Raw genomic sequence first — 22,562 nt, 5'->3', positions numbered from 1 at the left:
GCAGCAATTCAGTGTTGCAGTTAATATCTGCTCTAGCCTGCTCCCACAACCAACGTCACTTTTCCAATAACTCATTATGCCAATCTGGAAATCATTTATCAAAAGTATCCTGGTGTCCCAAGAACACTTTCAGAAGAAAATAGTTAGATCTCAAATAGTTCATATGATCATTTAATATGATGATATGCCAAAAAATTAGGATTTTAAAGGTTCCTTTAACTGCAAAAGACAATGATCTCAAGTTATAGTTTATATCACAAAGTTAAAAAGGCGAAATAATTTAAGATGAAACAACATACTCCTTATCCCAATTTCTATTCCACTTTTACAGAACAGTAATCATAAGTCAAAATTAAGCAATATAAGAAAGTAAGTTCTTTTAAAAGAAATGGAAAAGTTCTTTTAAAACCATAAGTGTTTTCAAAAACTTGTATTTCAGCACAATATAGTACTCATGAATGTTTGCACCCAGACAGACATAAGAAAAAAGAAATGACTCTTGCAGCTGTGGTAAGAATGATTTGCTCATGTCTTGCACTCCTTCCGTCCCACCCCTCCCCCCACAAAAAAATCTGAGCACATGAAAAATTTTGATATAAAACAGATGTGATGTAATGTTATACAAAATCCTGCAATCTACTGACATTCAAATTACAATTAGCTAGGAAAGAAATGTGAAGAAAAAATATTTGCAAATGGTCAGAAAAATTCAGAGAGGTAATTTATGAATTAATTAGTTTACTACAGATAGACAAAGGATAGGAAGCCTAATTCAAAATAAAGAGACTTGCCAAACCAACTTCTCCATAACAGAAAGACACCCCTGTGCAGCACAAATCAAAAGAGCAGGCAAAAATGCTTATAAATCAATGATGAAAGAACTGCTTTTTATCCTATTAGTGGTCAGTACTGCAATGTCTTAATGTAGACAACGGGAGCATTTAGCACTTAAAATGTTCATGACCCAGATGTATGTTATAATGTGTATTTAAATGTTTTACTACCCACTGTCAGATGATGCCTTGAAACTAAATCAACTCACTTTTGGTTCTGCAGGACTTCTCTCTCTGACAAGAGCATATAATAGGCACTATACTATACAGGTCACATCACCAAAAATATGGAACTAATTAAAAATAAAAAAGGCATGGATAGCTGCATAATATTTATTAAGGTTGTCCAATGCTTCTCATTATAAGACCCTATTTTCAGTTGCTTATACTTTTGCAGAACTCAGTGGTCATTATTTTAGCTGCAGATTGTCATACCAGGTGTTTGCTTCAGGCTAACTTATTTCTCTGGGGAAAGAAATCTGCAGAAATTATTGTATTAATTGAGCTGAGACTTAGGATAGCAGAATATACATTCTTTTGCCAAGTGAAAAAAATCATGAGACTTTGCCTTTGAAATATCTTAAAACTCCTCTCGACTTAGAATTGGAAGGGCGGGGGGGAGGCTGTGCTCAAAAGCTTGCCAAGAACCTATTAGATCAACTGAATAGTTGGAAAAAATAGATACCACATCTACTCAAATAACCTTGCCTGCCTGTGTCCTCAGACCAACATAGCTACAACCAAAAACCCACCAAGATTTCAAAAAGAAATCTGGGGTTAAAAATATTTTAGCCTGTTGTGGTCGAGTTGTTTGCAACAGAATTGCTCTATTATTTTTCCATAATCCAGAAACAAGTGAAAGCTAAAAACTGGCATTTTCTGAGGGGTGCTTTGAGTAAACAAAGGTTGAGAACTGCTGCTTTAGCAGCAAAACACCTCTAAAACTACTATCTTCACTGAGAATGCTCAAGCCTTTTACAGTTTCTACTGCTTACCACATTGTACAAATGCCATACTTACACCTTGACTGGACACATGCAAGCCACAGATATAAGGGCTCAATGTCTTTCATTGCTGTGGCTGCTACAGGCCAGAATAGACTGAACACAATAACAGAAACCAACAAAAACCTTACCTGGACATAATTTTGCTTATATCACAATTTTCATCAGATTCCGTTATAATGCTGAGGTCAGTAACAGCAGCAGATATACCTTCTTCACTCTACATTGAAGAAATAATATATCTGTATATTATATAATCTTCACCATTAAAGAAGACAGACAAATTAATCTGTTTACTTAAAATCATATAATCTACGTTATGTACCAGCATCCTTAAAATATATTCTGAAAAAAATCTATTTATCTGAAAATCAAAATAATAAAAAAAATCCCACCCTGTATTACAAATTATTATGTCTGACAGCCACACCAAATAATGTGATCCAAACAAAATTAAGAAGTGATCTATTTGTACCACACTTGTTTTTTTCTTGCATTTGTTTTATATTTTATGCCACATATTTTTACTTTAATTTGTTTACTTTATTATAATAAATATTTGGAGAAAAATGAAATTAAATGTATTCAAAATTATAATTTCAATGTATTTAAAGTTATTTTTCACAAAGCTAGAGTATGAAGAAATAAATTCAACTAATAAAACATGACTATAAAAAATGACCAAAGACTATTTGTATTACACACTTTAAAACATGCAGGAGTACTAAGTTTGGGAAAGGAATATGGCAAGATTTGAAAAACAGAACTTGGAAAGATATCCTTAAAAAGGCAACATGAATATTTCCACTGTGTAATAGGGATTATTATACAGTTTTTCCTACAGCAACAAATGTGAACATATGGAAATGTAAGGTAGAGGGAACAAGTTTAATGGAAGTGCAGGAGTCAAATGAAAACAAATCATGCTATTCTGTAGCGCTATTTGGACAGAAGCATTCTTAATGCTGTCATAAGTCAAGCTGGAAAAAGACTGCCAAAGTACTACAAAATTCAATAGCTTGAATACGTAACATAAGGAAAGGTCATTTAAAATTTACAGCAAAATCTCAACATGGGCAGAGAGTTGCAGAGTCTGCTAATAGTAATTGGCTAAAATTATATCTTTATAAAAAACTAGTATTCCAAGAAACGGAAAGCCAGTTTATGTCCTGAAACTATATTGCAGTCAAACAAAATAGAAATATTTAAAACATTCAAGACAAAGGCAATTGTTACTTAATTGACTGTTTCCTCAATGTTCTTCAGATTTTATATGGTAGAATACAAAGCTAAAGTTTTACTTGTAGTTGGAAGGAACACGTGAGCACAATAGACTAACAAGTCATGTGGAATTTCTAGTACATTTACAAAGCACTTCGCATGTGTAGATCAACAAGTTTTCTGCATATGAGTGAAAAAGTGTCAATGTTCTTTTAAATAACATACCATTCCCATTTTACAGGGTGGGGGATTCTCAAACATAGATATGATAATCCCCAAATTTTAACATTTTGGACTAAGGCCCAAATCCTAATTTTCTAGCAGTGTTAGGACATTCTCTCTGCACTGAGAAAATAATTTGGTAGAGTGAAATTGTCTGCCACACAATTCCAGCCTTAAGGGTGGGTAATGTGGGCAACCACCCCAGGTACAATGGTCAGGGGGTGCAACACACACACACATACACGAGCTGCCTGTGCTCACAGCAGCACTCTCCCCCCACCCCACCCCAGCTATTCCTGCCCCAGACAGGAGGGGCGGTGCCCAGCCCAGCTCCCCCCCCTGCCTCCAGCTGCTGCTCAGGAGAAGCAGGACTAGGCAGCGGTGCCTGCCCACCTACTTGGCACACCATGCAGCTCCAACTCTCTGCCAGATTGTGCCCCATGCCCCTGTAATTCTGGCACTTGTTTGAATTCTTGCCAACCAGCCGGGATGGCTATAAAATCCAGGACTATTCCAGCCAAACTAGGACATATGGTCGCCCTATGTACAGATATATCAATCCTTAAGATATAGCATACTTTTCTAAAACATAAAAATAGTACCTTGTCAGTCATAAGTAGCTAAATACTGCCATCTAATGGTATGTTAAATATTCTCATACGTAATTAAGAAGTTTGAGGGGAATTAACATTTTAACGTGTAATTATGCATATTCAATCAAATGTTGAGTTCACAAGGTACTAAAATGGGGTCCAAGAAGTTGGAAAAATCATGCAAGTGAATAAGTGACAGTAAATGCAAGTCCCTCTCTGACTTCATCAAGGCTAGGCTGCTGTCCTGCAGAGAAGGACCTGGGAGTTACCATTGACCATAAGCTGAATATGAGCCAACAGTGTGCCCATGTTGCAGAAAAAAGGCCAACAGTGTACTGGGTTGTATTAACAGGAGTGTCACTTACAAATGAAGGAAAGTAATTCTTCTGTTCTATTCACCACTGGTGTGGCCTCACATGGTATACTCTGTACAGTTTTGGGCCCCACACTTCAAGGCTGGGCACAGATAGGAAAGAGCCTAGCGCAGAGCAACAAAAATGATTATGAGCCTGGGAAGCAAAACTTATGAGAAAATGCTGAAAGAGCTAGGGTTATTTGGTCTGCAAAAGAAAAGACTGGGGAGGAATTTGATAGCAGTCTTCAAATACCTGAAAGGTGATGATACAGAAGCTAAAGATGGGATTTTCTCTGTGGCCAAAGGGGACAGAAGTAGAAGCAACGGCCTCAAGCTGCCCCAGAGGAAATTTAGGTTGGACATTAGAAAGAATTTTCTAACTCGCAAGCATTGGAAATTTTCAAAAGCAGGTTAGACAAACACCTGTCTGGGATGATTAATTCAGGGATGATTGTGGTTTGAGTAGGGGGCTGCACTAGATGACCTTGAAGTCCTTCCCAGTCCTACTTTGTTATAATCCTACCTCTCTCTACTTTTTGGTCAGCAGCCCAAAGTGAAGTTGGAGCAGAGAAACTCTAGTGGAAAAAACAAATACAGAAAAGGCATCAGAGACTTCTTTTTAAAAGTGAAATTCTCTCTAAGCCAGTGATTCTCAACCAGGGTGCAACAGCACCCCGAGTTCCCTTGAGATCCTCTCAAAAGTGCCACAGAACACCACACAATGTTAGTACTGTTAGGTGTGCAAACATGAGTCACAAGATACTCCCAAAGATTTCAAGTAGAAATCCATATTAAAAACATTCTGACCTGCTGTGGTCTTTTTAAGTCCTTTGCAACAAAATTCCTCTACTACAGGTATATTTCAGTAGGAAAAAAACTTGTGAAAACTAAGAGCTGGCATTTTCTGAGGGCTGCCTGGAGTCTTATACGGGACGCTCTGAGTCTAAGAGGTTGAGAACCACTGTTCTAAGCAAATGAGCCATCCCATCAGAATCAGAATGCACAGAAGGAAGAATCAAAGACAACGCTTTACCTTTCCCAAGGATATTAACCTAACTCTCAGACTCAGGAGGGATGCAGATCCAGAGAAAGCGTATTTAGATGTTTATTGATTTGCATAAATCTATAATTCTCTCATGTTAAGAATATAATCTGTGTTTATACTTTTGCAAAATACAGTAAAAGCCCTGTTTTCCGGCATGAGTGGGGAATGGGGGGGGCTGCCGGTAATACTAAAAATGCTGGTTACCTGAGGCACAGGGATTTCCAGCCGGATGCAGAGCAGGGTGGGAGGGGGAGAGGATGGCAGCCACACATGGAGTGCAGGGGGGGGGGGGGGGTTGGCAGCAGCTGCACACGGAGCAGCGACAGCACAGGATGATGGGTGGCAGCAGCCACCGTCGCATGCGAGCCCCCTCCTCTGCATCCAGCCGCCTGGCCGGAAATTCCGGTTAATATAAATGCTAGCTAGTAAAATGCCGGATAACAGGGCTTTTACTGTATGTAGATATTGGTTTAACTTCCACATATTCCCTTGAATGTAACTATGAACCACACTAACCATAGATACACAGGGCTTCAGGAGACGTGTAAAGCAGCTGAAAAGGCTTCTTCAGCTCCCCATGATAGAGTGCTCTGTACTTCATCCTAGGAAGGGTGCCCAGACTAGCCTGCTCCCCTTTTCCAGCCACTTTACACGAGGAGCCAGGCTGGCCATGTGGAAGCAGGATGGCACCTGCTTCAGTCCACCCATCTTGCTCCCAGACAGCAGCAGTGCCTGCCCACCTGCCTGGCACACCATGCTGATCTGCCTCCCACTGGACTGTGCCCCATGCCTGTGCCTGCTTGCCTCTGCCTCCAGCAGCCGATTCCAGAATTTCTGCTTCAATTTTCACCAACTGGCCAGGATGCTGAGACGGCCTACAAAATCTGAGACTGTCCCAGCCAATTCGGGCATATGATCGCCCTAATTAAAAGAGCAATGGCTAAGCACATGCAGGTACCAGTCCCGGCTTTCTTCTAATTCAAATACTGTACACACTCATTTGGAATTCTCTTTTTTAAATATACTAATCTCCAGGGATCTGGGTTTCTCACTTGCCGCAGAAAAAGTGGATTTTCTCTTTTAAAGGAGAAAAACTTGGAAATCCACGGGTTTCCCATTGCAGGCTGGCAGACTTCCAGCCTGCAAAGAGCTGTTTGGGATTGTGGAGTGGGATGGAGGGGGCACGGGGCACCACGTGTATGGGCATGTATACATATGCATGTAGCAGCCAGGAATTGTGGTGGAAAGCAGCTCCCGCAGTTCCCTGCAGAGAAGTCTATGGGGGCAGAGGAGGGGGAAGGGGCTGCACAGGGAATGCAGGGGCAGGGGGCAGGGTGAGCACATGCCCTACCTCGCCCAAATTTCTGTATCTACAGTGGAGTGCAGGCATGAGGCTGCAGCCTGGCTAGACCAATTCTGGGCAGGACCCGCCTCTGTGGCCCAGCGGCAGGGACATGGCACAGGTGGGAGGACTGCGCTGCCAAGGTAAGGTGCCCCCTGCCCATTGTGCCACACCATGGTGGTCATGGTAGCACAGTGCACCCTCCCATGCTGGGTCCTGCCTGCTGGGCCACAGAAGTGGCTCCTGGCTGGAGCTGATCCAGCCCAGCTGCAACCCTGCACCCCACCATGGGCGCAGAAATCTGGGGAGGGGGGGCAGGGTCACATGCCCTCCCTCACCTCCCTGAAATCACCTGTGCTGTCCCAGACTCCCCCATGCATTCCCCGTGTCCACACCCACCCCATTCCCCACACATTGGGGGGCTGGGGACTGGAGGTGAGGGACAGCAGGTCAGGAGTGAGGGGCACCAGCAGGGCTGGGTCTGTGGCTTGGGAGCAAGAAGAAAATGGCATGGGAAGAAGTAGGGCACCAGCATATCACAGATGTTCAGCACCACAAAGCAGCAGGCGGGGAACCACAGCCACTGCTGGACCTGCGTCCTGGTGAGTGAAGGGGATGGGGGAGGCACTGATTTTCCATGACAAAAAAACCAAAATCAAATGCAAAAATATACAGGTATTTAGAATTTATTTTATTGTAATGATTCAGGCACTGATAGGCTTCCAAACTGCTTTAAAATTGTAAATATATCAATAAAACATTGTGTTCAACTGATACCTACACGTATATGTGTGTGCGATATATATATAAATAAAAAAAAGCCTTAGTCTGTCTGTAACACTATTCACACTGATTGGTTCATTCGGACAGGAGGCAATGGTGGCACATCGCAGTGCCGCCATGACAGTGGGGACAGACCAGGGGGCAAGCTGCCCCCTCCCCCCCGGCCCTGCTCCCTGGAGGTGGCGACATCAGAGCACACAAGCAAGGCCAGCGGGGCTGGCCCCGCTCCCCACCCCTGCAGCCCTACTCCCCAGAGGTGGTGGTGGGGGTACTGGCCAAGGAGGATGGAGGGGACAGTGGAGCAAGCTCCCCCCCAGCTCCTGGGAGGCGGCAGCAGCGGCATGGGGTGTGGCAATGCACCGTCCCCGCCTACCTCCAACATCATTCCGAAGGAGGGTGGGTGAAGCAGCCCTGGCCCCAGCCCCAAAGTGGCATGTGGGGAGGGGCAAAGCAAGCCCAGCCCCAAAGTGGCAGGGGTGAGGATGGGGGGGAGCAGGCCCAGCCCCAAAACAGCAGGGGGAGGGGGTGTTAAGCAGTCCCAGTCCCAAAGCAGGGGGGAGGGGGGTGGGGGGTGTTCCTGGATCCGAGCCTCTGACCCAGCCTGCTCCCCCCCCTCCCCCCCATCATTCTTAACAGGGAATTTGCTAATATACATAACTATATATACATGCACACATGCGTGTATATATAGCAGCGTTCAATTTTAATCATGGAAAAACACAGATTATGGGGTTTTTAATGAGAGAATTTTGGATTTTGAAACAGAAAAATCAAGATCCCTGGTCATCTCAAGAAGTTAAATTCTAGCTGAAAGACCTTGAGTGGTAATTTCCAAATAATATGTACTTCTGAATAGTTCTGTTTCCAGCTACAAATGAAGGTAAACAAAGCAATAACACATTCACGTACTTATCATGATTGGCTGTTGATCAACATGCACAGAATGTTTATTTGGATTTCTCCTTTTTAAATATGTCATTACCTGCATCTCAAGAAGTTGAAATTCCAGGTCAAAAGGTAGTGAGTGGCAATTGCCTGACAATCTGTAGTTCTGAATAGTTTTATTTCCAGCTATAATAAATAAAGGTTAACGAGCACTTAAGATCTATGATCACATAAAAAAATTATTACACCCCCTCACCATTAACAGAAACAACCTTTAAAATGTCTTCGACAAGAATGAACAATGGATTTTACACATAACATAAATCACACAATTAAATGCAAAGTCATCATATATGAAAAGAAGATAAATTCAAACCAGATCTTGCATATCTATCTCCATCTATATTCATATTATTTGCAAAACAGTTTCTATTAAAAATTTGGTAGCTAATCAGGTAACAAGAGCAGGAGTGGGCAAAACATGGCCTGTGTACTGGATCCAACCTACCAACTGATTGGATCTGGCCCATGGGGGGGCACCCACTAATTGAGTCGATCCAGCCCACAGCTGCCCCTACGGTGCTCCACATGGGGCTGAGCCATGCCTGGGGCAGCCCACACGACGTTCCAGCCTGTAGCACGGTCAGCTTCTGGCAGCACTATGCCCAATGCAGCTGGTGCTCAGCATCCCTTGCCCCCAGTGGTGACTCCTCTTTCTGTTCCTGCTGCACAACTTGAGGCTGGGAGGAAGCTTCATCCAGGCAGCTCCTGCCCCAACAAGCAGGCCTCCAGCTTCAGCTCCCAGCTGCCTTCCACTCACTCCACCCAACTTCCTGGGCCAGCAGCCACACAGCTGAAGCAGGAGCAGGAACTGTCACCGGAAGTGAGGAGAGCCAAGCAGCAGCTGCACCAGAACCAGGCCCAGCAGAATGTGTGTGCACTAGCTGGGGCTGGGTTGGAATGTGCTACAGGCTGCCCTGGGTAGAACATCATGGAGGCAGCCATGGACCACAGGACCCTGCAAGCTCTGCTGTACGCACCTCCTGCCCCATCCTCCCCCCCTCAACCATGGCCAGTTCCTGAGAGTGAGCACCCAGGCAGCACCTCCCCCTAAACACACACACATGCGTATGCACTTGCCCCAGCCCACCACAAACACCCCACTTTCCCACACAGGGCAGGAGCCACTCTGTGACCATGCCACGATTCCAGCCTTACCCGCCCGTCTCACTCCTGAACACCACTTCTCGCCTGCCCACAGCCACATCAGGAGTTTTAGTGAGGTTTTGCAGCGGGGAGTTGTATGTGCTGACTGGCCCGCAACAACTCAACAAAACTCCCTATGTGGCTCCCATGCCCAAATAATTGCCCACCCTTGTGTTAAAGTGATGTCCATGATGGTCCAGAAATTATGAGAGACAAGGATTTCCAAAGGTGGTATCTTTTATTGGATCAACTGAATAGCCGGGATAGGATCAGACAAGCTTTTGAATAAGACATTCTTCATTAAGTCAGGTGTGACCTTAGATAAAATATATCACCCTAAGAAATCCTTGCCTGCCTCTCATATTATAAATTTATAATTCTGTTAAGCGTGAACCAAAGACAATTTGGTAGCATGAATAAGCATCACAAAATCATAATACTTTTACCAGCAACTGGTGTGTTAATGTTTAGCATTTCAGAGTACAGCTTTCTTTCTGTTAATGTTAAATGCTGAATTGCAGCCTATAACTGAAAACAAAAGCTACAATGAAATGCCCATAATAGTGTCAGCAACACACAGATACTTACTTTTTTCCAGTGTTTTCCTGGAGCAATTTGCAGGGCAAATGCCAGTAAATTTCATTAAAAAGGAGAGATCAGATTCTAAACTGTTAAACCAAGCTTTCAGGTCTGGTGAAAATTCAGGCTCTTCATATTCCTCATGAGATTCTCTTTGGAATGGCTTTCTAGAATTGAAAAGATGCATTTACAAGATGTAAAAAGGAGTCTTGCCATTTTGTAATACGTAGGCATATAAAAATTTTCAGAAATTCATTTCAAATTACTGATGTGCTAAACTGCTGCACTGTATGTGAATGAAACTGAATACTTTTTGCAGGATCAGCGCCTTAGCCATTAAGTGACAATACATTCAATTTCCTTAAATGAAATAACATGTACAGTAAAACCTAGCAATTTTTGTGAAGGGTTGCATTGCTCCTTAAAAAAAAAAAAAAAAAAAAAAAAAAAATCAACCCTATTTCAAGATGTTAGCTCTAAGAGCGGGGAAAAACAGTATTGGCAAAGGGACTGACACTAAGGTCATAATGTGAATAACATAGTGAATGTGCAATTCTGGAAATGGCCTAATAAAGAGAAAGAAAATACAGAGGTACAAAAACTCATGGTCTTTTCATGCCAACAGAATTTTAAAGACACACACACCCACAACAAAACAGTGCCCATCCCCCAAAGCACTAAAAAAAACCCAGGAAATACAATGAAACCTGTGTATATACTGCAGAACAATAAAGCAGACTTTTAAAATGAGATCAATTAAACGCTATTCAGACCAGCGGTTCTCACCCTTTTTAGAATCAGGGCATTCCTCTACTGTTTTTAATTTGGTGGCACTCTGGTTAAGAACCACTTTTGTACTGCCACAGCTAAAGCAGCAAGTCCTTATTCAATAAGGAATTTATTGGATTCTTAACCTTTTCCCACAACACCCAAGACAGATTTGATTTCTCTGTCACTTACACAAGGAATTCTCAATTAGTTGCAACAGAATAAATCCTGATTTAGACCACATTAACTGAGATAAGAACACATCCTAGACAACAACAAAAAATAATGTGGTATGTTACTTTTCTTCTTTGTGAGACTCCTTGCTATGAACAAAATGATTCCCCTCGCAACAAAGGAAAAATAGTGAATTCAATTAAAATTGACCTGATTTATCCTTGCTTATATAAAAACTTTTTCATTCCTTTGATTTACAGAAAAGAGGCTGTGAATTACTTAAAAAAACAGTGTCTGAGTGGGAACAAGGCTTGCCATAATAAATGCTGATTTTTTTTTTAATACATAAGCATACAAATCCCATGTGCTCTGTTAACATATCCATGAACTCTTCTCTTCTTAGGATAATGACTCTCAACTGCGGAACTGCCACCACCGCAGCCAGGTGGAAGTGTACCACGTCTCCTGTAGAACAAGATGGGGAAGCAGCTATGGCATGAATGCCTAATTCTTGCCATAGATCTTCCCAGTCAGACCCCATATGGTATCCCCCAGAAACAGAGACCCATGGAAGAGTTGCACCTTTATGGCACTCCTCTGTTTCCAAGAAGAATGTGTGGGGTCAGACCAGAAAGGACTGTGCAATGAGTGGGCATCCTACCATAGCTATTTCCCTAGCTGGCCCTCCAGGAGGTGCACAGTGCAGTTCCACCAGGTGGTGGCAGCAGTGGTCAAGCTGCAACATCCCTGAATGGGTCTTGCAGTACCCCAATTAAGAACCACTAATTTAGAACCATACTAATATAAATGAGAAAGCAATCTTATTCTATGTAAATACTGTATGTTGTTCCCTGTCATGTTTCCTTATGCAAGTCTTTATCAGTTACTGAAACTATATGCATTGCCAGAGGCATAAATAAAATAAGCCTTGAGATTTTTCTTATGATAATTTGATCCATTTCCTCTCTGGAAGGTATATTTACTAAAATATTATACATAGTAAAGCACAATGCAAATTGTAGCTTTGGCAGGCTGCACTTTCCAGTTAAAGAATGTCTACTGGCCACACTGTAAAAATCATAGAAAATTATGGTTGGAAGGGACCTCAGAAGGTCATCTAGTCCAGTCCCCTGCTCAAACTAGGACCACCCCAAACTAGATCACTCTAGTCAAAGTGTTGTCAAGCTGGGCTTTAAAAGCCTCCAAAGATGGAGATTCTACCACCCCTATAGGTAACCCATTCCAGTGCTTTACCACCTACCTAGCAAAAAAGTTTTTCCCCCCAAATTCAACCTAAATTTCCCTTGCTCCAACTTGAGACCATTGCTCCTTGTTGTGTCATCTGCCACCACCAAGAACTGTCTACCTCCATCCTCTTCAGAACCACCCTTCAGGTAGTTAAAGGCTGTTATCAAATCCTTCCCGAGTCTTCTCTTCTCCAAACTAAATAAGCCCAGTTCCTTCAGCCTCTCCTCACAAGTCGTGTGCCGCAGCCCCCAAACCATTTTCATTGCCCCTCTGCTGGACTCTCTCCAACTTGTCCACATCCTTTCTGTATGTGAAAAGGAGGACCCAAAACTGTAAACCGTACTCCATATGTGGCCTCAGTGCAGAATAGAGGAGAATAATTCCCTCGATCTGCTGGCAACACTTCTACTAATACAGCCCAGTATGTCATTAGCTTTCTTGGCAACAAGGCCACACTGTTGACTCGCATTCAATGGCATATGGTTCACTGCAACCCCCAGGTCTGTTTTCTGCAGAGCTGCTGTTTAACCAGCTGGTCCCAAGCCTGTAGCAGAGCATGGGATTTTCCCAACCTAAGTACAGGACTCTGCACTTGTCCTTATTGAACCCCATGAGATGTCTTTTGATCCAATCCTCCAATTGTGTCAAGGTCACTCTGAATCTTAGCCCTACCCTCCAGCGTATCTACCACTTCCCCAGCTTGGTGTCATCCACAAACTTGCTGAGGGTGCAGTACATCCCATCTTCCAGATCGTTAATGAAGATATTGAACCAAAACAGCCCCATGGCCAACAAAAATGCTGTGGGAGACCATATTAAAAGCCCTGCCAAAGTCAAGGTATATCACGTCCACTGCTTTCCCCACATCCAGAGACAGTCGTCTCATCATAGAAAGCAATCAGGTTAGTCAACCATGACTTCCCTTGGTCTCTTGGTCTCTTCCCTTCCCTTGACTTCCCATGCTGACTGTTCCTGATCACTTGCTTCTCCAAGTGCTTAGAAATATATTCCTTGAGGACCTGCTCCATTTTTCCAGGGACTGAGCTGAAGCCGATTGGTCTGTAGTTCCCTGGATCCTCCTTCTTCCCTCTCTTAAAGATGGGCACTATATTTGCCCTTTTCCAATCATCTGTGACCTCTCCCAATCTCCACGAGTTTTCAAAGACACTGGCCAGCAGATCTGCAATCACATCAGAAAACTCCCTCACGGCACCTCCAGATGCATTGTGTCCAGCCCCAAGGTCTCATATATGTCCAGCTTTTCTAAATAGTCCCTAACCTCTTTTTTAACCAATGCTGGCTGCTCATCTCCTCCCCAAACTATGCTGCCAGGTACAGTAGTCTTGGAGCTGACCTTGCCTGTGAAGACTGAGGTAAAAAAGGCATCGAGTACGTCAGCCTTTTCCTTATCATCTATCATTAGGTTGCCTCCCCCATCCAGGAAGGGACCCACACTTTCCCTGGCCTCTCTTTTGTTGCTGACACACTTGGAGAAACCTTTGTTACGCTTCACGTCCCTTGCTAGCTCTAACTCCAATTGCACTTTGGTCTCCCTGATTTCATCCCTGCATGCCCAAGCAATGCTCTTGTACTCCTCCTCAGTTGTTTGTCCAAGTTTCCACTTCTTGTAAGCTTCTTTTGTATTTTAGCTCACTGAGGAGTTCCCTGATAAGCCAAGCTGGTCTTCTGCCATATTTTCTAGTCTTCCTGAACATCAGGGTGGTTTGTTCCTCCACCCTCAGTAGTTTCTTTAAAATACAACCAGATATCCTGGGTTCCTTTCCCCCTCAGATTGACCTCCCAGGGGATCCTGCCCATCAGTTCCCCAGGGGAGGGTCAAAGTCCAGGGTCCTTACTCTGCTGCTCTTCTTCCTCTTTCCTCAGGATCCTGAACTCAATCACCTTGTGGTCACTGCAGCCCAAGTTGTCATCCACTTCTACATTATCCACCAGTTCTTCCCTGTTTGTGAGCATCAGGTCAAAAAGAGCATGACCCCTAGTTGGCCTCTCCAATACTTGTACCAGGAAGTTACCCCCAACACTCTCCAAAAACTTCCTGGATTGCCTGTGCACTGCTGTACTGCCCTCCCAGCAGATGTCAGGATGACTGAAGTCCCCTATGAGAACCACAGCCTGTGATCAGGAAACTTTTGCTAGCTGTTTGAAGAAAGTCTCATCCACTTCATCCTCCTGGTCTGGTGGTTTATAGCAGACCCCCACCACAATATCATCCTTGTTGCTCTCCACTCTGACCCTTAACTCAGAGACTTTCAAAAGGCCTGTTTCCAGTTTTATACTGGAGTTCTGAGCAGTCATAAAGCTATTTTACATATAGTACAACTCCTCCTCCTCTCCTCTCCTTCCTGACTGAAGAGTTTGTACCCATCCATGACAGTGCTCCAGTCATGCGAGCTATCCCACCAAGTCTCTGTTATTCCAATCAAGTTATAGTTCCCTGACTGTGCAAGAACTTCATTCTTACTGCTCTTTTCCCAGGCTCCGTGAGTTTATGTACAGATACCTGAGGTAACTAGCCAATTGCCCTTTATCAGGAAGAATGAGAAGGTCTTCCCCGCTGCCTCCTCTTCCTTGTGCTTCCTCCAGGTCTCCCGCTTCCCCACTTACCTCAGGGCTTTGGTCTCCATCCCCTGGCAAACCTAGGTTAAAGCCCTCTTCACTAGGTTAGCAAGTCTGTCAGCAAAAATGTTCTTCCTTCTCTTCATCAAGTGGATCCCATCTCTTCCTAGCAATACTTCTTGAAACAACATTCCATGGTCAAAGAAGTCAAATCCCTGCTGGCAACAACACCTGTGCAACCATGTATTTATTTGCACAATGCAACCACTTCTGCCCAGGCCCTTGCCCTTGCCCAGAAGGATAAAGAACACCATCTGTGCCCCCATCCCCTTCATCCTTTCACCGAGAGCCCTGTCATCATTCTTGATCTGCTCAGGGTCACCCCAGACAGCATCATTAGTGCCCACATGGATGAATAGCATGGGGTAGTAGTCAAGAGGGTCGAACAAGTCTCAGTAATCCTTCTGTGATATCTCAGATCTAGGCTCCAGGCAAGCAGCAAACCTCCTGGGACAACAGATCAGGCCAGCAGATAGATTCCTCTGTCCCCTGCAGAAGGGAATCTCCAACCAACACCTATTGCTTCTTCTTTGTAGCAGTGGCCTCCATCCTCCCCACCTGGGGGATTCCTGACCTGGCCTCTTCCACCAATGGAAGACACTCCTCCTCTGTTGTTAGCGCTCCATATCTGTTTTCCAGGCAAACCACTACAGGTGGGCATGACAACTTCTCACTGCTAGAGGTCACAAGCTTCCAGCTTTCACCTTTCTAGGAGTCCATGCTCTCTTCTTTTTCTAGCACCACCTCTGGCAGACCTTCCTCCATAGTCCTAGAGGTTTCCTGCAGCATGAAATCAATTAAGTAAGTCCTCATGGTGGAGAATACTTCAGAGCCTTGCTATCTCCTCCTGTAGCTCTCTTGCCTTCTCCCTGAAGGAGACCACCAGAAGGCACCACTCACATCACAGGCACTCCCCCACCTGGCTGACACTGAAAGGAACCTGCAAACCTTAGTCTGTACAGCACCAAACCAGGACCTGGGTGGAAGTCTCAATAGTGTGTGGTCCTGACTGGACGGACACCTCACAGATGTAAGCAGAGGAAGAGCTGGGAGTGGGAGTGGCTCTGGGATTGTGATGGCCTCCAGCCATCTCTCTGGGTCTTCCAATCTGCTGCCTCTCACTTCCTGCCTGTCTTTCTAAGCAGACCTTCCCTAGTAAACTCCTGTGTAGCTGGCCTGTTCACTGTTCCTCAATCCTAAAGGGTTCCCTTTTCTCTCCAAACCTCTTTCCTCTCAGCAAACTTACAGTAAAGGAATGTGAGAGAGAGTTTCCAAATAAATTCCCCCTTGCTCTGGACTCTAGTTAAACAAGGGGCTCAAGTCTTGGTCTAGCTGCTGAGTTTTAGCTGCTTAAAATAAAACAATGTAGGTTTGTCTGTCTTAATTACATAATTACAAAAATGCTTAATGATACACTTTGACCACTACTAAAATATCAAGTGCACTTCTCAGTATTTGTGCTTCTTCATCTACTATTAAATTGTTCTCCCTCAGTACCTATGAGCCCTATTTACACATTGGGATCCCATTGCACTAAGTAATGTTCAGTCATAAAAGAAAAAGACAGACCCGGCTCCAAAGACCTACTTTATGGCAACCATAAAAAGACAAGTGAACTAAAGAATACTGCTGAAGAAACATTAATAAAAGAAAAATAAAATTAAACCTATAAAACAAGAAAACATACACTGGCATTAGTATCTTCTCATCAGAATAAAGTGTAGATTCCAGTTGATTGTTTTCATACTCCTGAGCTAATGTTTCAATTTCTTCTTCCAAAGACTGAATTTCATTTTCATAAACCTGATAAATGTTGCTCTCCATTTCTCAGATGTAATCCTACTAGATAAAATGAAATAAAAACAATTGGTAACACAGTTAATATTTTTAAAAGCTTATTTTTATCATAACAGGTGTGCTGGCTCTGTGGCTTAAGGCTTTCTCCCTGCTGAAAACCTAGATAGAAGGTTGTAAGTTCAAGACTGGGTGAGGTCCCTACACCTAACCTGTGCAGGAACATGCAAGAAATTCTGTACCTACAGGAGGCCACAAGTGCTCAAAGCAAGGGGAATAAGCAGGAGGAACTCACCTTTTTCCTAGCTAGCAAAAACCCAGACCTAGTAGGGCTCATGGAAACCTGGTGAGATTCTACCCACAAATAAGCAGCGGACATTGAGTGATACAGGCTGTATAGGAGGGACAGAGCAGAGAAAAAAGGGTTGTAGTGCTCTATGTCAAAGAGCAATACATGTCCTCAATGATCAGGATGGGTTCAGAGGAGGGGCTAACTGAGGCGCTCTGGGTTAGAATGCAACGGGCTCGTACAGAAAGGGACTTGATAGTGGGCATCTACTACAGACTGCCTCACCAGGGGGACGAGCTGAACCTGGAATTCTCAGGTCAGCTCACAGAGACTGTAAAGTCAAGGGATGTGGTAGCCCCAGGTGACCTAAACTACCCAGACATCTGCTGGGAGGAGCAGTCAGCCAGGTCCGACGGCTCACGTAGGTTCCTAGCCGGGATACAGGACCTCCACCTAACCAAGGAGGTGCATAGTCCCACCAGGGGAAATGCCTTGCTGGACTTGGTCCTTGCCACAGGCGACGGAGGGGTCTATGGGTACTCGTTCACCTGGGCGACAGTGATCATCACCTGCTGGAATTCTCTATCCAGCGCAGGGTGAAGAAAGCAAGCAGTAAGGTAAAAGTCCTTGACTTCAGGAGGGCCGACTTCAATGAGCTAAGAAGATTAGTAGGAGAGGCGTTGGGGTCTCAGAGCTTCAATGAGATGGGAATCGAAGACAGGTGGTTGTTCCTCTAGGAGTCAATCCTCCAAGCTCAAAGGGAGTCAGTCCCAATGCACACCAAAGGGGGCAGGAGTGCTAAAAGGCCCCCATGGCTCGGCAAAAGCATCCAGGAATGCCTGAGGGCAAAAAAGGAGGTATACAAACAGTGGAAGCAAGGGGCTATCACCAACAAGGATTATACCCCTGTTGCTGTTAGGAAAGCCAAGGCAACCAGAATTAGGGATAACAAAAAGTCCTTTTTCAAATTCATAGGGAGTAAGGAGGCAACGGGGAATGTGGGGCCCCTACAGGACAAGCATGGCAATCTGGTGATTGCAGCTAATGAAAAAGCTGACCTCTTTAATGAATTCTTTGCTTCCATATTCCCAAGTAGGGACCGGGCCCGGGCCCGGGACCCAGAGGAGGCACTGCCATGCTTAGGGTCAGGGATGACCTAGTTAGGGAATTATTGGACGGGCTGGATGTGTTTAAATCAGTAAGTCAAGATGCTCTTCACCCGAGGGTGCTGAGGGAATTGGCGGGCGTCATAGCGGGGCCCCGGCACGGCTTTATGAACACTTACGGGGCTCTAGCCAGGTAACAGAGAATTGGAAAAGGGCCAATGTGGTCCCCAATTACAAGCAGGGGAGAAAGGAGGACCCGGGTAAGTATAGGCCAATTAGTCTTACCTCGGTCCTTGGGAAGACATTTGAAAAAATTATCAAGGAACACATCTGCAAGGGCCCAGCAGGGGAGGTAATGCTCAGGGGCAACCAACATGGGTTCATTGAGGGCAGATCCTGCCTAACCTGGTTTCCTTATATGATCAGGTCACAAGTCTATGGACGAGGGCGTCAAGGTGGATGTTGTCTTCCTGAACTTTAAGAAGGCCTTTGACACTGTTTCCCACCACATTCTCTCAAAAACACTAGGTGACTGCGGCATTGATGCCTACACAACCAGATGGGTGGAAAATTGGCTGGATGGTCGCACCCAGGGAGTGGTGGTGGACGGGTAGTTTTCGACCTGGAGGGATGGGGGCAGTGGAGTCCCCCAGGGCTCTCTCCTGGGGCCTGTAATGTTCAACATCTTTATCAGCAATCTGGATGTGGGTGTGAAAAGCACACTGTCCAAATTAGCTGACAACATGAAGATGTGGGGTGAAGTGGGCACGCTGGAGGGGAGGGACAGAATCCAGCTAGATCTAGACAGGTTACAGAGGTGGGCAGATGAGAATAGGATGGAATTCAATACAGACAAGTGCAGGGTGCTGTATCTAGGGAGAAGGAAGCAGCAACACACCTATAGAATGGGGAACACCCTTCTTGTCAAAACAGTGGCGGAAAGGGATCTTGAAGACATTGTTGACTCCAGGATGAACATGAGCCACCAGTGCGAGGAAGCAGTCAGTAAGGTTTACAGATGCATCACAAGCAGGTCTAGGGAGGTGATCCTTCCCCTCTATGTGGCGTTGGTCAGGCCACAGTTGGAGTACTGCGCCCAGTTCTGGGTGCTGCACTTCAAGAGGGATGTGGCTAGTATTGAGAGGGTTCAGAGGAGGGTTCGCATGGTCAAGGGGCAGCGGGTCAGGCCCTACAAAAAGAGGCTGAAGGGCCTGAATCTATTCAGTCTCCACAAGAGAAGGCTAAGAGGGGATCTGGTGGCCGTTTACAAACTCACTAAGGCAGAACCAGAGGGAATTGGGTGAGGCTCTATTCCCCCGTGCACCACAGGGGGTTACTAGGAATAACGGCCACAAATTGTTAGAGAGAAGGTTCAGGCTAGACATCAGAAGACATTACTTTACAGTTAGGACTGACAGGCTCTGGAATGGACTCCCAAGGGAGTTGATGCTCTCTCCTACTTTGGGGGTCTTCAAGAGGAGGCTGGACAGATATTTGGCTGGGGTGTTATGACCCCGCACTCATTCCTGCCCGGAGCAGGGGGTCAGACCTGATGATCTGTTTAGGTCCCTTCCGACCCTAACCACTATGAAACTATAATTACCAATATAAAAAGAAGAAAAGTGGCACTCGAATTTTAAAGTTTCTCTCTCCCTTTTTCTAAAAATTACATGATTTAAATTACACTGCTCACCAATATTAAAGCTATAGCATTTTGATCAGTGGTCTTTGTAACAGGGCAAGGAACAGCCCAGTTCCTTTGGTGCTACAAAGTTGTGAGTGATGGGGAGAGTCGAGTCAGGGACAGGGAAAGGATAATTACTTAGTAGACACAGCTGGGGAGAGGGATCACACCAGAATGAATGTTGCCTGATTAAAAGCCAGTGGCTATTAAAGTCCACAGCAGAGGGCTTTTCTTTGCCCCCCTGGGGCACAGCATGCGGACAGTCAGTGGGGAAAGCCTGGAGCAGCAAACCCAGCACTAGAACAGATTGCTGATAAGACTGGCTTACAGGGTGAAGGTAACCACAGTGACCGGCAAAGGAAAGAGTTGAGAGAGAGAGAGAAGATGCTTACCAGATTGATCCTCAGGCAGAGAGAAGGTCCCACGGAGGAAGAATCCACCGATACCTGCGACGAAAGGAAAGAGTGAGACTGGAGGCAAGCTGACAAGCTCAGGGGAGTGGGCTGTATGGCAGTGGAGGGCGAAGGAAAACAGACAGGTTTACTCACAGGGAATTCACTAATAAACCAATTTCCTTTTATCCTGCTTCTGGGGTGATTTACTACTCTCTCTCTCTCTCTCTCTCTCGTTGGTGCAATGGGCAAACTGACTTATACTCAGGCTCTTAGCATAACTTTAGGCCTTCCCAGATCTAAGCAATTAAATTGTACAGAGTGCCTTTACTGGGAAAAATGAGCGCTGTGATTGGTGCGGTGGGCTAACCAGGTACAATAGTTTCCCTAAAAGGAAAGAAAACCAAAAACGGAATAGGATTGGAGTACCTTATCTAAAAAGACAAGGTAAGAAACTTGAAGATTGGACAGTTTGAGATGAAAAAGTTACAAAAGTAGTGGACAAACAAAGACACAGTGCGTTGTGTTGCCACCCTGGGGAGACAAGAGCAGCCTTGGAATTCTTGTTTTGAGTAACAGGGAATCCAGAAACTAACATCCCACACACCCAGCAGAGGATCTGAGGCTGGTACCACCGAAGGTCACTGCTGTAACATCCAAGGAACCACTTGCCAGGTAGCATTGCAAGGATAATTATCTTGTAATAAGCCTAGGGGTTTAGTAACTCCTAAAGTTCACTTCATACCAAATTGGATGAGGGGCCGTGTCAATCCTTGGGGGTCTCTGGTAAAAGGAATCCTGGGGCAACAGTTGGGAAATTAACTTCTTGTTCTTCCATCACTTCAAGGTGTGGCAGGACAGCCCCAGGGGGAGACTTTTCGTTATTCACCCCCACACGGCCACGGTCATCAACCTTTTAATATGAGTGGACCCACCGCTTGGAACCTGGCTGCTGCCACAAGCCAACAACACCTCCCAGTGTACCACCAACAGGCAATGTAGGGGTCACATCAGAGTAGTCCTACTCCTTTAAGAAATCTTACCACCAATCCCAACTCTCAAGAGATGCCTCTAATGCCCTCCTACTACAGTTGTCTCCTTTCACCCCCGATATGCAAGGCTATCAGCAGTGAGAAGGGCAACAGCTGCAGTAGTTGGGCTGCATTAAACCAAAGCTGCTGGCCACACTGACAGCTCCCCTACAGTAGAGGACAAAAAGTATGAACATGACAAAGGACACAAGGTTATTGGCACACAACTTCCCTTATGCCCCTAACTCCCCCACCAGCCGTGAGGGACAACATTGCAGGCTAGACTGTACCTCCACAGGCCAGATCTAATTTCTATCTCCACCCCACTCCTGCTGCACCACACTCACTAAGATTCCCCAGTTCACCCATTACTCCCCACAAGGACAGGGGCAGATAGGGGAAACAGGAAGAGGGAAGGGGAGCCCAGAGACTCCAGTGGCAGAAACTGGACAGCAATATAAGAGGTAGGGTCTGGACTGGGAGCCCAGGGACTGAACCCCTTGGGGGAGGCCCAAGAGACCCTCAGGCTGCATTCCAACAAAGATCTAGATTCCCTTAGAAGGGAAGCATCCTTCTGTGTGACCCGCTTCAACACGATGGTGACTCAAGTAATACAACACATGCAGAATAAATCTTGGATTGTGCAATTTTCCACAAGGTTTCGTAGGACATGGAAGGAAAACTGATCTCCAAGTCTCCCGTGCTAACCTGCCAGCAGCAGGGAAGCATAGCGGGAGTGCTGCTAGCTGGGGTGGCCAGAAAGCCCATGGAGGGGAGGGTCTCCACTGCAAGATCCAAGCGCGAGGCGTCCCCCAGAGACTGCTGCTCGCTCTACGCCCGGCTCGAGTCCATGAGGACCCAAAGCGGGGACGGGGACACGCCGCCTCCGGCGGGCCCGCCGCGCTGCCCCAACCCTGGTCAGAAGCCAGCGGGAAGCGGCGCTGGCCCGAGCCCCGGGAGACAGCACCCGCCGCCAGGCAGGGAGCCTCCCTGGCCCTCCCCGCAGCGCCCCCAGCGGGGCGTCCTCCGCCGACGCTTCCCTCCAGGGAGAGCCGCCCCAAGCCCCTCACGCCTCACCTGCAACGGCGCCTACCCGGCCCGGCCCGGCAGCTTCGAACGCCTCGAGCCCGCGCTCGCGCCCGGCCCTCACCACTGCGCTGCGGGAGCTGGGGGACGCTCTGTCCCTCGGCCGCACACGCCTATGTCGGTCCTAGCCACACAGACGCTGCGGGGCGAGCGCCGGCCAGCGAAAAGGAAGGGAAGGGAAGGGGCTTTTCTCTCCTCTTACCCCCAGGCTCGGGCCCCAAGGCGCACCTCTCTCGCTCTCTCTCTCCCCCCCCCCGCCGTTGGTTCAGGCCGAGCCGCATGCGC

The 22,562-nt window shown here is 45.8% G+C and overlaps 1 protein-coding gene across 5 annotated transcripts in view; it reads right to left on the bottom strand.

Moving 5' to 3' along the window:
- Nucleotides 1–22,529, bottom strand: part of CENPP (centromere protein P) — a 296,268-nt gene extending 273,739 nt beyond the window's left edge. Inside the window, exons 1-6 of one of the 5 annotated variants that reach the window (XM_019477383.2) lie at nt 22,480–22,529; nt 20,161–20,214; nt 16,583–16,737; nt 10,078–10,235; nt 8,381–8,469; nt 1,969–2,057 (exon numbers count right to left, since the gene is read on the bottom strand). In XM_019477383.2, the coding sequence (XP_019332928.1) occupies nt 1,969–2,057; nt 8,381–8,469; nt 10,078–10,235; nt 16,583–16,719 (473 nt within the window). In that variant the 5' untranslated portion in view covers nt 16,720–16,737; nt 20,161–20,214; nt 22,480–22,529. Of the gene's footprint in view, nt 1–1,968; nt 2,058–8,380; nt 8,470–10,077; nt 10,236–16,582; nt 16,738–20,160; nt 20,215–22,268; nt 22,420–22,479 lie in introns of those variants that run through there. The other 4 variants (XM_019477388.2, XM_059716055.1, XM_006261124.4 and 1 more) reach the window with 4 other exon arrangements.
- Between the last annotated feature and the right edge of the window lie 33 nt (nt 22,530–22,562).

This window comes from Alligator mississippiensis, chromosome 12, assembly GCF_030867095.1.
Source record: "Alligator mississippiensis isolate rAllMis1 chromosome 12, rAllMis1, whole genome shotgun sequence".
NCBI classification, from domain to species: Eukaryota; Metazoa; Chordata; order Crocodylia; family Alligatoridae; genus Alligator; species Alligator mississippiensis.
Note: the sequence above shows the minus strand (reverse complement) of the source record. Positions and strands in the feature narration are given on the sequence as shown.